The sequence below is a fragment of the Ranitomeya variabilis genome, chromosome 3 (genome assembly GCF_051348905.1).
Source record: "Ranitomeya variabilis isolate aRanVar5 chromosome 3, aRanVar5.hap1, whole genome shotgun sequence".
NCBI classification, from domain to species: domain Eukaryota; kingdom Metazoa; phylum Chordata; class Amphibia; order Anura; family Dendrobatidae; genus Ranitomeya; species Ranitomeya variabilis.
Genome location: NC_135234.1, coordinates 124,983,715 through 124,997,954, shown reverse-complemented (window position 1 = coordinate 124,997,954; position 14,240 = coordinate 124,983,715). Strand labels below are relative to the sequence as shown.

Below are 14,240 nucleotides of genomic sequence, written 5' to 3'. Positions count from 1 at the left end.
TGAGCACAGTCCTGGGCATTCACAACAGCCACGGATGACAGGACGATAGCTATTAGTGATATGTTCACACAATTATGGCTGATTTGATGACAGGAAAAATTATGGTAATTATTTATATTTTACATGCCACAAATGATTGGCTGAGATGTAGTCATAGGGGTTTACCCAGGAAAACAAAAAAAATAACTAATGGCATTCTAAATTCTTAAATAATTTTAATTAGTAAATCACAATCATTTGGTTTAGACAGATAATCACTATAGAATTAAAATGGTCACCAATATCTTGAAGATAACTATACCATGTATTCAGGAAGACAATTTTCTTACTGCAGAACTCCTAGTAGAATCTCCAGTATTAGATCAGAAAGACAGGGTGGACAGCAGTGTGAGCAGTCTCTTCTTTCCTCAGCACACCTTGTATCTTCAGTATTAGATCAGATAGACAGGGTGGACAGCAGTGTGAGCAGTCTCTTCTTTCCTCAGCACCCCTGGTATCTCCAGTATTAAATCAGATAAACAGGGTGGACCGCAGTGTGAGCAGTCTCGTCTTTCCTCAGCACCCCTGGTATCTCCAGTATTAAATCAGATAGACAGGGTGGGCAGCAGTGTGAGCAGTCTCTTCTTTCATCAGCAGCCCTGGTATCTCCAGTATTAGATCAGATAGACAGGGTGGGCAGCAGTGTGAGCAGTCTCTTCTTTCCTCAGCACCCCTGGTATCTCCAGTATTAAATCAGATAGATAGGGTGGGCAGCAGTGTGAGCAGTCTCTTCTTTCATCAGCAGCCCTGGTATCTCCAGTATTAGATCAGATAGACAGGGTGGGCAGCAGTGTGAGCAGTCTCTTCTTTCATCAGCAGCCCTGGTATCTCCAGTATTAGATCAGATAGACAGGGTGGGCAGCAGTGTGAGCAGTCTCTTCTTTCCTCAGCACCCCTGGTATCTCCAGTATTAAATCAGATAGACAGGGTGGGCAGCAGTGTGAGCAGTCTCTTCTTTCATCAGCAGCCCTGGTATCTCCAGTATTAGATCAGATAGACAGGGTGGGCAGCAGTGTGAGCAGTCTCTTCTTTCATCAGCAGCCCTGGTATCTCCAGTATTAAATCAGATAGACAGGGTGGGCAGCAGTGTGAGCAGTCTCTTCTTTCATCAGCAGCCCTGGTATCTCCAGTATTAGATCAGATAGACAGGGTGGGCAGCAGTGTGAGCAGTCTCTTCTTTCATCAGCAGCCCTGGTATCTCCAGTATTAAATCAATCAGATAGACAGGGTGGGCAGCAGTGTGAGCAGTCTCTTCTTTCATCAGCAGCCCTGGTATCTCCAGTATTAGATCAGATAGACAGGGTGGGCAGCAGTGTGAGCAGTCTCTTCTTTCATCAGCAGCCCTGGTATCTCCAGTATAAAATCAGATAGACAGGGTGGACAGCAGTGTGAGCAGTCTCTTCTTTCATCAGCAGCCCTGGTATCTCCAGTATTAGATCAGATAGACAGGGTGGGCAGCAGTGTGAGCAGTCTCTTCTTTCATCAGCAGCCCTGGTATCTCCAGTATTAGATTAGATACAGGGTGGGCAGCAGTGTGAGCAGTCTCTTCTTTCATCAGCACCCCTGGAATCTTCAGTATTAGATCAGATAGACAGGGTGGGCAGCAGTGTGAACAGTCTCTTCTTTCCTCAGCACCCCTGGTATCTCCAGTATAAGATCAGAAAGACAGGGTGGACAGCAGTGTGAGCAGTCACTTTTTACCTCAGCACCCCTTGTACATCCAGTAAGAAAAGGATATCGGCTGTAGCACATGTTCCTACACACATGGGAGAGTGGGGAGCATAGCTTTTACTGCACATGCTCAGACACTAGTCGTAACATTCTATATTAAAAGTTGGTTGCCATTTTAATTCTATAATGGTCAGCACTCTAGACAAGACAATTGTGATTTGTTAATTAAATGTAATTTAAAGAAATTATTAATAATGGCATTTCCTTCAGTTACTTGTGTCTATTCACAAAAGAATAGAGGACGTTAAGAGACGTTCTTATGGGTGTGTCTATTGCAGTAATGATTACTTGATACAATATTAATTTGCACTTTAATATTAATGAAGGATCTTAAAAAGTACTCTTGGTAGTTTACACTTGCAGACACATGCTGATACCATATGTACATAGGTGGCATTTTGCTGTATCCAAGGTTGTTATATCTGAACCTATAAAGGTTTATCTAATTATTGCCATTCATAACCATCACTGTATGCACTTTGGTTATAAAGCCGCCTCCATATCTATTGATGCCAGTTTATTTATTATGGTGCTCAATGTTTACAGTTGGATGTATTTTTATAATTCTACCTCCATTACAGGATTTGCAGTAGAGACACAAGAATATATTTCTTTATCGGTACTCACCTACTGTCTCTTTCTGGTATCTCCTTGATTGCTATACGGACCTGATTACTGAGATCCCGGCCGGCATACACAACTCCATAGGTGCCTTTACCCAGGATCACTCGGTCTCCATTTTCATCATAATCATATTCATACTGAAAGATTAAAAAAAACAAAAAAACAAAAAAAAAAACAAAAGAACAATATTCTATTATAGAATAGAGGCAATGGGAATTGAAAAGCCAAGTCAACATATTCAGTATAAAGTGATGTGTTATCTCTTCAGGTGTAATATGTAGTGTAATGGTAAATATCACAGCTCCATACCCAGCTGCTCACCTCTAATGTATCGCCATCTGCTTCACCCTCCAGTTCCACTGTGCTGCCTACAACATCCGTGATGATTTCTTTAACGAGAGTACAAAACCTATAAAATGGTAGAACAAATAATTAAGCTTTGAGCTCAGTATACACAGTAGGTACAGACATAAGAGAACAGTAAATGTGAAATATACATAAATGTGGAAGAACGGTAACTACAGCCACAATTCACAAAACATAACGGTTCAGGAAATGCTTTGACTTAGGGATGATCCATCACTTTTATACTGATGACTAATGATGAATGAAACCTTATCCGGTGGCCATGTCAGTGGTCCTTGTCTGCCCGGTGGGAGCCTTGCGAACCATCTCCAACCTGCCTGAATTCCTGATCCCACTCCTAACTACTAGGCTTGACACGAGTGTGGCATGCCGTAACCGTGCCGGGGATGCCAGCAGGTGGGAGACGAATAGTAGCTGATCTGCAGTACCCAGGAACAGGCCCTAAACAGTGTACAGAGCTGTATGTGGTGGTGGTGACAACAGCTGATCAGTTGTGGTGCCAGGTAATGGACCCCTACTGATCTTAGGTTGAAGACAGATCCCAAGGATACGTCATCAATATAAAAGTACTTTAAAGTGGCTCACGGTCAACATTTAGTTATGGCATGCCCAGAGGAGATGGGGCAGGGAAGTGGCCACTATACTTTTATGGCTTGGAAAAGATCATGAACACTTTCAGGTTGATTCTTGCAATGTTACTCGATGTGAAAGATAGTTTTTCCTACAAGAAATTCATAGAGATTAGTTTACCTGGCCTAAAGTTTCTCCTACTCTGCAGGGTAGGCAAGAAATGCTGAGAGATTTCAGCTGTGACGCATGCAAAAACGTTACATACATGTCTGGACTAATTATATAAGTTTTTCATCATTTCAAAGTTGTTGAGGTTGAAAAAAACCCTCAGGACTATCGAGTTCAGACTACAATCCTAATTCCCGTAACTCTAGATAAGTGTACAGTTACAACTACTCAGCGTGTATACAGACTATGGGACCGATTTTTTGTCTTGTTTTTGTTGCTGACATTTCTTGCGCCAAATTCATCAAAATGGCACATGCACTTGATGAATTTTGCACAAAACAAAATGTTTGTTTTTTTTATTTTTGTCTTTAACTCATTTTGTGACTTTTTAGCGCAAATGTTCCACTAATATGCTGCAAAGGTTACACCAAAGTATCCGACATACATGAAATCCCTCCACCTGAGATTAGAGTACATTTTCAACAAATTTTGCGACCTTTCGAAAAAGTTGCAAATAATGAATCAGGCGAAAACAAACTCCATCCAGAGAGAGCTAAAATAAAAAAGACAGAAAACACAAGCAAACATAAAAAGGCACAAATGGAAAGATGAATATGGCACAAAAAAAGACGTAAAACAGTCAAATCTAGCCAGAAAACGGATGCAAAGGTAATCAATAATTGAGCTCCATTATATCACTATAAAAATAAAGAATCTGACTAAATAAGTAAGATCTGATTAAACCTCTTGGGAGGGAAATATGATTGGTGACAATAGTAAATGTATGTTTTACATACAAGTAATTTTGCACTTCCATGAAATAACCAACATATACTGTACATGAAAATGCCACAAGACCAGAGCAGATACAGGACCCCACATCAGAGCGGCACGTGCAAAGTGTCTCTGTCCTCTAGGTGGACAATCTCTACGGAAAAGTCAGCGATGTTTGTGTTTCTAGAGCTTCGCTGACTGAGATGTGAAGCTTCTGACATTGGTGTGAGAAACAAGTCTACCTGGTCTCCATTCCTTAGGATGTGAGGCGTTCTCATGCCGAAATCTACTGAACACTGTGTACTATTCCAGCAGAAACAGACTATAATCAGGTCCAAAGAGTGTCCACAGTATGCCATAGACCTCGCAATCCCTACCAATACACGATCCGTCCCTAATCCCCGCCACTATCTTCACCTTATCGGCACCCCATTTTGTCACTTGGCTATCCTATACAAACCATCATAAGTTCCGTGTCAACAAAAAAAACAGACTCCATCTTTTACACAGATGCCTGGCGCTGACTGGCTTCCCTGCTTGTAAAGTCCTAGCTCAGCACCTCCACACTCCAGCTTCTGTAGTATACTGCAAATACCGGCCGACAAGTACTGGTGGGAACAACACAATTCGATTGTCCTGTCTACATACAACATCACGTTATCAGCAGCACATTCTCTGTTTGTGCTGCCGAGAACAATGATTTTTATGCCAGAGATAACAATCCAAATTCCATATGGTTTCCTTGCATCTCTGAACATTAATGCAACCATGCATGCACATACAGTGGCATGTAATAGTTTGGGCACCCCTAGTCAAAAATTACTGTTATAGTGATTAGTTAAGAAAGTTGAAGATGAAATGATCTCTAAAATGGCTAAAGTTACAGATGACACATTTCCTTTGTATTGAAAATGAGGAAGCAGCACACCATTACTTTAGTGGAAAAAAAGCTGTTTACTGACCCATTGTGCATTCCCTCTCCACTTTTTCCATTATATATACAGTATATACATAAATACACCTGTTTTCACCTTCCTGACCGGGCCAATTTTTACAATTCTAACCACTGTCAATTTATGAGGTAATAACTCTGGAACGCTTCAATGTATCCCACTGATTCTGAGAATGTTTTCTCGTGACATATTGTACTTTATGGTAGTGGTAAAAAAATGTAATATGACTTGCATTTACTTGTGAAAAAAACTAAAATTTCTCAAAATTTTTTAAAATTTGGCAATTTTCAAACTTTTAATTGTAATTTTCTTTTTTAAATTAAATCTTTCTGAAGGGCTTTTGCATCAAGCGGGGGTTCTGATTTGCCTTTCTAGCAATTCTACAGGCAGCTCTCACAAACTTTGCTTGGACTTACAGACCTTATCTTGACTTCCACTGCCATTTCTTAATTACATCTAGAACTGAGGAAAGGGCAACTTGAAAACACTTTGCTATCTTCTTACAGCCTTCTCCTGCTTTGTGGGTCTCCATCATTTTCATTTTCAAAGTGTTAGGCAGCTGCTTAGAAGACCCCATGGCTGCTGTTTTTTGGTTAAGGTTAGAGGAGGCTGGGTTTTTATAAAGCTGGGAAATTTGCATCACCTGACCTTTCCTAACGATGATCGTGAACAAGACATAACCCTAACAGACTAATTCAGGTCTGAAGCCTTGGTCAAAGTTATCTGAGCACACAAAAATCCAAGGGTGCCCAAACTTTTGCATTGGCCCATTTTCCTTTTTGCAATTTTTTAAATGTGATTTTTTTTCTTTTGCCTAAAATATAAAGGAAATGTGTTATCTTTAACTTTAGGCCTTTTAGAGATCATTTCATCTTCAACTTGCTTAACTGTTCACAATAACAGTACTTTTGACCAGGGGTGCCCGGACTGTATGTGTAAAAATTAAAATCAGATGAAGGCACAGTATGGAGACTAACAGGATGCATGAGGCTGAAATGAATGACTGTATCCCCTCAATACGGAGTTGCAGCCGGACACACAAACATTTAAGTATTTCACACTAATTAGGAAACTATAGAGATTTTTTACTTTAGTTGAAAATACTCTAGAAATATACGGTAACTTCCAGTGGTGTTGTCTTGCGTCACATAATATTCTTATCAGCCATCTCGGAATTAACAGCTGGCATATACTGCAGGATGCGGACCGGCCCACGATATAAGGCTCAGACAGCGCAGGTGCAGAATTGGGCTGGGCAGCCCGCCTGAGCGAGTATCATGAGGCGGTAAGCCGGCATGCTGCACTACACGTAACTGTGTGACTGGTGTCTTACAAAAGCCTTATCTGTGTGTAGTTAGAATACTAAGCAATCACCCTCCTTATGGATGATAGGGGAGTAACGGTTATTCATGGATATTTTTCTCTGTGCCACCTCCACCTTATTTCACTGGAGCACGGTATTGGTGAGCATGGCCTTCTCAATCTGTGGTGTGTCTGGATTTAATGTCCTTTTCAGTGAATTTCTGGGTAACAGCCACTAACAGCAGCCTTTACAGTACTCGTGGTGGTCACAGACCCGATCTAATGACCTTGAATATTATATATATTTTTTTAATTTCACGCAAAGTTAATAACTACAAAAGAACATATAAGAAGACAACTCAGGGACCTATATTGCAATGACTTTAATTTCTATTCAATATGTGGGTTAATAACTTTCTGACCTGGTCACTTCTTATCTTTCCCAGTGACACTTTCCTTTATGTACCTTTGCTGGTAGGTAGTCTGTAATGTCGAAAATATAATTTTGCTCTCTCATTTGCACATGGAATAAAACAAGTTTTAAAAGTAATTAGAGCAATGAAATATATACTGCTTGTATGATTCTATTAGGAAGTCGCCTACATAACTGTTTAAAGGGGTTTTTCATGCTTGCGGTACAAGTCTACAGTCACTACTTGTGACTGCAGACTTGTGAATCCTCACAGCACACATTGTCAAGATTCTTCTTTCCCGATGCTGGGAGCAGGCAGTCATGTGAGTGCAAGTATGCGATTTGCATACTTCCGGCTACATTCCAACTAGCATGTGTCCGGTCTCCCATAATACACTTGTATTTAGTGAGGCTGTGCACATCTAGTTGGCATGTGATCAGATGTATGCAGATCGCACAGTTGCAGTCACGCGCCCAATCGCTCCCAGCACTAATTCGGCTACATTCCAACTAGCATGCGTCCGGTCTCCCATAATACTTGTATATTGTAAGGCTGTGTACGTCTAGTCGGCATGTGATCAGATGTATGCAGATCACATAGTTGCAGTTAGCTCCCAGCACTAGCACTGGAGAATGCTGACAGCGTGTAACGTGCGTGCTGTGAGTATTCACAAGTCATAGTGAATGCAGACTTGTACCACAGGCCTGGATCTCCCCATTAATCAGTGTAATCAGCATTAAAGGAACCTGTCACTCCCAAAATCGCGGGTGAGGTAAGCCCACCGGCATCAGGGGCTTATCTACAGCATTGTGTAATGCTGTAGATAAGCCCCCAATGTATCCTAAAAGATGAGAAAAAGAGGTTAGATTATACTCACCCAGGGGTGTTCCCACTGCTGGTCCAGGTCCGGCGCCTCCCATCTTCATCAGATGACGTCCTCTTCTGGTCTTCACGCTGCGGCTCCTGCGCAGGCGTACTTTATCTGCCCTGTTGAGGGAAGAGCAAAGTACTGCAGTGTGCAGGCGCCGGGAAAGGTCAGAGAGGCCCACGCATGCGCACTGCAGTACTTTGCTCTTCCCTCAACAGGGCAGATAAAGTACGCCTGCGCCGGAGCCGCAGAGTGAAGACCAGAAGAGGACGTCATCTGATGAAGATGGGAGGCGCTGGACCCGGACCAGCAGCGGGAACGCCCCTGGGTGAGAATAATCTAACCTCTTTTTCTCATCTTTTAGGATACATCGGGGGCTTATCTACAGCATTACAGAATGCTGTAGATAAGCCCCTGATGGCGGTGGGCTTTCCTCACCCGCGATTTTGGGGGTGACAGATTCCCTTTAAGGTGGTGACAGACTCCCTTTAATGTCTTTACAATTATGAAGATTCAGATATACATATTCACCTATTGCATTGGTCCTCGGTGGAAAAGTAAACTTGAAAGTCATCAGAATTGTCATGAACATATAGGAAGCAACAACGTTCATCAAACTTTGAAATGCTGCAGAAAGAAAAAAATAATAATATGAATGGATTATGGGGAAAAAGGTGTGATATTTCATGAACGTATCGGAAGAAGTTATATAAAGAATGGCTATTATCGTGCCTGACCTGCTGAGACTACCACGTCCACATCACAGTGAAAGCCACGAGGACGCCTGTCCCATGGAACAACCGTGACTCTTCAACAGTCTCCAAACATGGAAATAGCCGCCAAAGGTTCTTATGAATGCCACTACTACATACATTCCCCTGGTTGATATTTCCATGACCACTGCTACTTTCTATCAAGCACTACAATATCTCATCTTCAGTGTCTGTAAGGAAAGATTAACCACTGAGCCTTCTGTACACAGACCCATCTAGACCCCATCATTTCTTCTTCCAAGCAGTAGCACTCACTACCAACAATATAACAAAGCCGAAATGTGATATATTATTAATGTTACTATAATCTGCAATTAGAGAAAGAAGGACAGCACTGCTTGCCAAGCCACATGTATCGTCAGAGACTGGGTAATTAAAGGCAATGAATGAAAGGGGGACAGCGAAAAAACGTAAACTGACATTGACAAATTAGACAAGGCTGACCAACTGCAGACTATCACTTAAAGGGAATGTGTCAGTAAGTTTGATCTCCCTAAGCAGTTTCTATGAGTTTGTAGCCAGCGACAAATGTCCTCATCGGTACCTTTACTTTGGCAAACCTTTGCCCGAGTCTTGAGGAATCCACATTTTCAGCGGTAATAGGTGTAAAGTGCAGTGGGCGGGAGAATGCACCTGATGCAGCTCTGCCTCCTTTGGCTAATAACATTCTTGGTGACTTTTTTCCTCTGTTAATTGATAGTTGATGTGTATCTGACATCAGGCTCCACACAGGACATTGCCGACCTGCTCAACATCTCATCTGCATACCACTAAAATTCTGGATTTCTCGAGATTGGATTGACAACATAAAGGTACCAATTACAGTGCCTTGCGAAAGTATTCTGCCCCCTGGAACTTTTCAACATTTTCCCACATATTATTCTTCAAACATAAAGATACCAAATGTAAATTTTTGGTGAAGAATTAACAACAAGTGGAACACAATTCTGAAGTTGAACGAAATTTATTGGTTATTTTAAAATTTTGTGGAAATTCAAAAACTGAAAAGTGGGGCGTGCAATATTATTCGTCCCCTTTAACTTAATACTTTGTTGCACCACCTTACAGCTGCAAGTCGCTTGGGGTATGTCTCTATCAGTTTTGTACATCGAGAGACTGAAATTCTTGCCCATTCTTCCTTGGCAAACAGCTCGAGCTCAGTGAGGTTTGATGGAGATCGTTTGTGAACAGCAGTTTTCAGCTCTTTCCACAGATTCTCGATTGGATTGAGGTCTGGAGTTTGACTTGGCCATTCTAACACCTTGTTTGGGATCATTGTCTTGTTGGAAGACAAATATCAGTCCCTGTCTCAGGTCTTTTGCAGACTCCAACAGGTTTTCTTCAAGAATGGTCCTGTATTTGGCTCCATCCATCTTCCCATCAATTTTAACCATCTTCCCTGTCCCTGCTGAAGAAAAGCAGGCCCAAACCATGATGCTGCCACCACCATGTTTGACAGTGGGGATGGTGTGTTCAGGGTGATGAGCTGTGTTGCCTTTACGCCAAACATATCGTTTGGCATTGTTGCCAAAAAGTTCAAATTTGGTTTCATCTGACCAGAGCACCTTCTTCTACATGTTTGGTGTGTCTCCCAGGTGGCTTGTTGCAAACTTTAAATAACACTTTTTATGGATATCTTTGAGAAATGGCTTTCTTCTTGCCACTCTTCCATAAAGGCCAGATTTGTGCAGTGTGCGACTGATTGTTGTCCTATGGACAGACTGTCCCACCTCAGCTGTAGATCTCTGCAGTTCAATAGTGATCATGGGCCTCTTGGCTGCATATCTGATCAGTCTTCTTGTTTGAGATGAAAGTTTAGAGGGACGGCCGGGTCTTGGTAGATTTGCAGTGGTATGATACTCCTTCCATTTCAATATTATCGCTTGCACAGTGCTCCTTGGGATGTTTAAAGTTTTGGAAATCATTTTGTATCTAAATCCGGCTTTAAACTTCTCCACAACAGTATCACGGACCTGCCTGTTGTGTTCCTTGGTCTTCATGATGCTCTCTGTGCTTCAAACAGAACCCTGAGACTATCACAGAGCAGGTGCATTTATACGGAGACTTGATTATACACAGGTGGATTATATTTATCATTATTAGGCATTTAGGACAACATTGGATCATTCAGAGATCCACAATGAACTTCTGGAGTGAGTTTGCTGCACTGAAAGTAAAGGGGCCGAATAATATTGCACGCCCCACTTTTCAGTTTTTGAATTTCCACAAGAATTTAAAATAACCAATAAATTTAATTCAACATCACAATTGTGATCCACTTGTTGTTGATTCTTCACCAAAAATTTACATTTGGTATCTTTATGTTTGAAGCATGATATGTGGGAAAAGGTTGAAAAGTTCCAGGGGGCCGAATACTTTCGCAAGGCACTGTAGTTCATATGGATGCTTTAGGGGTCAAACTTACTGACAGATTCCCCCTAAAGGGAATCTGCCACCTAATTTCAAAGCAGCATAATATAAATACAGGGCCCTTTATTCCAGCGATGTGCCACTTACTGGGTTGCTTGCTGTAATTTTTAGAGCTTTCTGCCTATGCACAGTGTACGCACCGCTGACAATCAGTGGTGTGGCCAGGGTTATACAGAGTGCAGCATTCAGAGAACCGGTTGAGCTGGAAGGGAGAAAACATTAATTTTATAAAAACTGCAGCAAGCAGCCCAGTAAGCAATATATAGTTGGAATTGGGGTTTCTGCCTCTACATCTTGTTGCCCTCAGAAGTGGTAAGAAAAACCTGGTGACCGATTTCCTTTAACTATATGTAGTATACGAAACATAAGAATGAACGGAGGATCGCTTGATTTTTCGTAGTTAGTATGTCCCTGGAGAAGAGATCTCAGCCATCAGAGGGAAACAAAACACGCAGAAGTTCTTAAAGTTGTTTTTTTTTCTACCAGAGATCAATGAAGAAACAGAAGGCTAATATAGAACTGACTGTCAGAGGAGATCCTAGAATAAAGAACATTTATCTGCTGCAAGGGTTAATACACACACATTTCTATGGCTAGATCTAATGCATGAGCTATAGAGTAACACGATCCTGAGTTGTAAACAGCACAAATCTGAATGAGGCCATTACATGAGTAAAAGTTATTCCCATGTTCTTACAGGGGTTAAAAAGCAACTCTGCCATTTACATGTTACTAAACGTCTTCTGCGTTCTCAAGAACAAAGTCATTGTTAATTTGACTATTTATGGCTTGTCTCGGTCACCAGCCACCACAATCTATAAATGGAGGCAAAACGTGCACAGTGCTTACAGGCTCTTGCTTATATAGCTTGTAAGCGCCGTTATGAAGCTGGTCGGATCGCTGGGGTGCACTGTTCGTTTTGTTGGCTTATGTTGCGCTGGAATAAATCTGCATGCACTTTTATTACTATATATAGGAAGGTGTATTCTGTTGCTTTCTCCTATGTAGAGGGAAGCAGTAAAATAACACATATACGTGCTATACCTAGACAGTCTAGGGCTGACATATGCCATTGCATGCCTATATAGTGGCTTCTTTCGTAGGAATACACATCCTGACCGGCATAAATGCATTCAGTATATGCATGATATACAATTGTACTTTATTTAACAATATCGTTCTTTATAATGCACTTCTGAAATCCTTTACTTCGGCTGATTCGGTCCTGACTTCAGGTCATGCTGTTTCAGGCTGTTTTTCCTAAGTTGGCCCCTAGGAGCCACAGTCTGCTATATCTCTATGTACAGAACAAAGGGATTCTACAGCAACACAACTGAAACATAAAAGAGATTTTATTTGTCATTATAGGAAATCAGTCAGCAGGTTTTTACTATTTCATTGGAAATAAGAATATAGGGCAGAGACCCTGATTCCAGGGATGTATAACTAACTAGGCTGTGTGTTGTAGTGTCAATACAACCAGTGTTTTATCAGCAGGAGATTATTCCTAAAGGACCAGGTCTCCTGTGACAGCCAGTCCAGCTAATCTGTATGACCCGCCCCGCCACTGACAATGCACACAGGAAGCAGCCAATCAGAACTGTGGGAGGGTTATAAACAGCTCAGTATTCTGAACATTGCTACATCTACAACAGGGAAAACAGGGGCTATATAGAAACTGCACCAAACAGTTCAGTAATTGATCCATAGCTGGGATCAGGCTCTCTGCCCCCAGATCATGCTGCTCTCAGATTAAATACAAAAACCTGCTGACAGATTCCCTTGAAGTGAAGGAGTAAATGGGCAGAAGCAGGTACATTTTGTAGCGCATAATGTCCTTTTCCAGGGACTATTTGGGAAATATTGGGAAATAAGCTACCACGGCTTGCAGACCTTCCTGCCATTGTTTTTTGACAGCGCATAAACACAAAGCTTTCTCCTAACGTCTGATACAACAAACATGCATATTGGTTGGCCTCTCACCTTATGCCTCTGATAGAAGACGCAGTGAAGTTCCACTCATGAATTCCTTTCTGAAATTAGAATAATGATAACAATGATAATGATGATGTCTGATAGCGGCATTTAACATGCTCGGGCCCAAAGCGCGTCACAAACGCCACCCATCTGTGCCACTGTCTCATGATCGGGGGGCACCGCTGAGTTGGCATGACAACTGGGGGGGTCTACAGGAGACCCCCATGGTTCTCACTGCAGATCTGCTATGAGCGCTGGCCCGTGGCTAGCGTTCATGGCAGATGGTCATTTCTGCTTCACATAGCAGGGCTTTAGCACGATCACAGCCTCTAGTCTCCTAAGGAGACAATTGAAGCAAGTAAAACAAAAAGTGTTTTTAAAAATATAAAAAAATTTTAAAAGTTCAAATCACCCCCCTTTTGCCATATTCAAAATAAAACAAGAAAAAAAAAAATACACATATTTGGTATCGCCGAGTTCAGAAACGCCCGATCTATCACAATATAAAAAGAAATAATCCGATCTGTAAACGGCTTAACGGGAAAAAAATGAAAGCGCCAGAATTACGTTTTTTTGCTGGTGTAACGTTTTTAAAAAATGCAATAACGGGCGATTATACTTCCCTATAAAATCTCCAGCCCCCTTTTTATTGACCACGCCACCTGATGAAGTCAAGGTGGTGAAACGCGTGTCGAGGCCTTCCCTTATCCTGACAGCACGCCTGCACTCCTCTGCAAGGATGTCCCAAGGTATTCGTATATAGCCATGATTGGCAGAGATTGATGATTAACAACTTTGGGTCGCAGTAATGCTTTTTGTCAGCCACTACTTTAGGTATTAGTGGACCATTGGAAGGCTATTCAGCCTAGTCATTTCTTCAGTATGGTCTCCCTAGTACTCTGACCACCTTACATATGACGGTACAGCACAGTGCATTGCAGGTGCTGCAGCAGGATAATTGTGTTTTCCACCAGTGCATTTATACCATCTTTATACCATCTATGGACACTGGTTGTTTTTTAGCTGTTATCATTTATCCACTGTATATTTTGTCTATGTGAATGTATATCTCTTTAAATAAAATTTGTATTGCTTAATCATTAACCCCTATTTTGGCATGGATTTTCTGTACAATTACATTGTGAACAATATATATATATTGTCCTGACATTATTTATTGATCCATTGCCTCGCTTGTTTTGTAGGTTTATCTAACTGATGTTCAGTCTGCAGCCTAAACCAAGTTTCAGAT

The 14,240-nt window shown here is 41.6% G+C and overlaps 1 protein-coding gene across 2 annotated transcripts in view; it reads right to left on the bottom strand.

Annotated features, from left to right (window-relative positions):
• Positions 1-14,240, bottom strand: part of MAP3K15 (mitogen-activated protein kinase kinase kinase 15) — a 233,833-nt gene that overhangs the window by 47,355 nt on the left and 172,238 nt on the right. For both annotated transcript variants that reach the window (XM_077294642.1, XM_077294643.1), the window contains exons 12-15: positions 12,995-13,044; positions 8,340-8,435; positions 2,716-2,803; positions 2,398-2,531 (exon numbers count right to left, since the gene is read on the bottom strand). In XM_077294642.1, the coding sequence (XP_077150757.1) occupies positions 2,398-2,531; positions 2,716-2,803; positions 8,340-8,435; positions 12,995-13,044 (368 nt within the window). The remainder of the gene's footprint in view (positions 1-2,397; positions 2,532-2,715; positions 2,804-8,339; positions 8,436-12,994; positions 13,045-14,240) is intronic.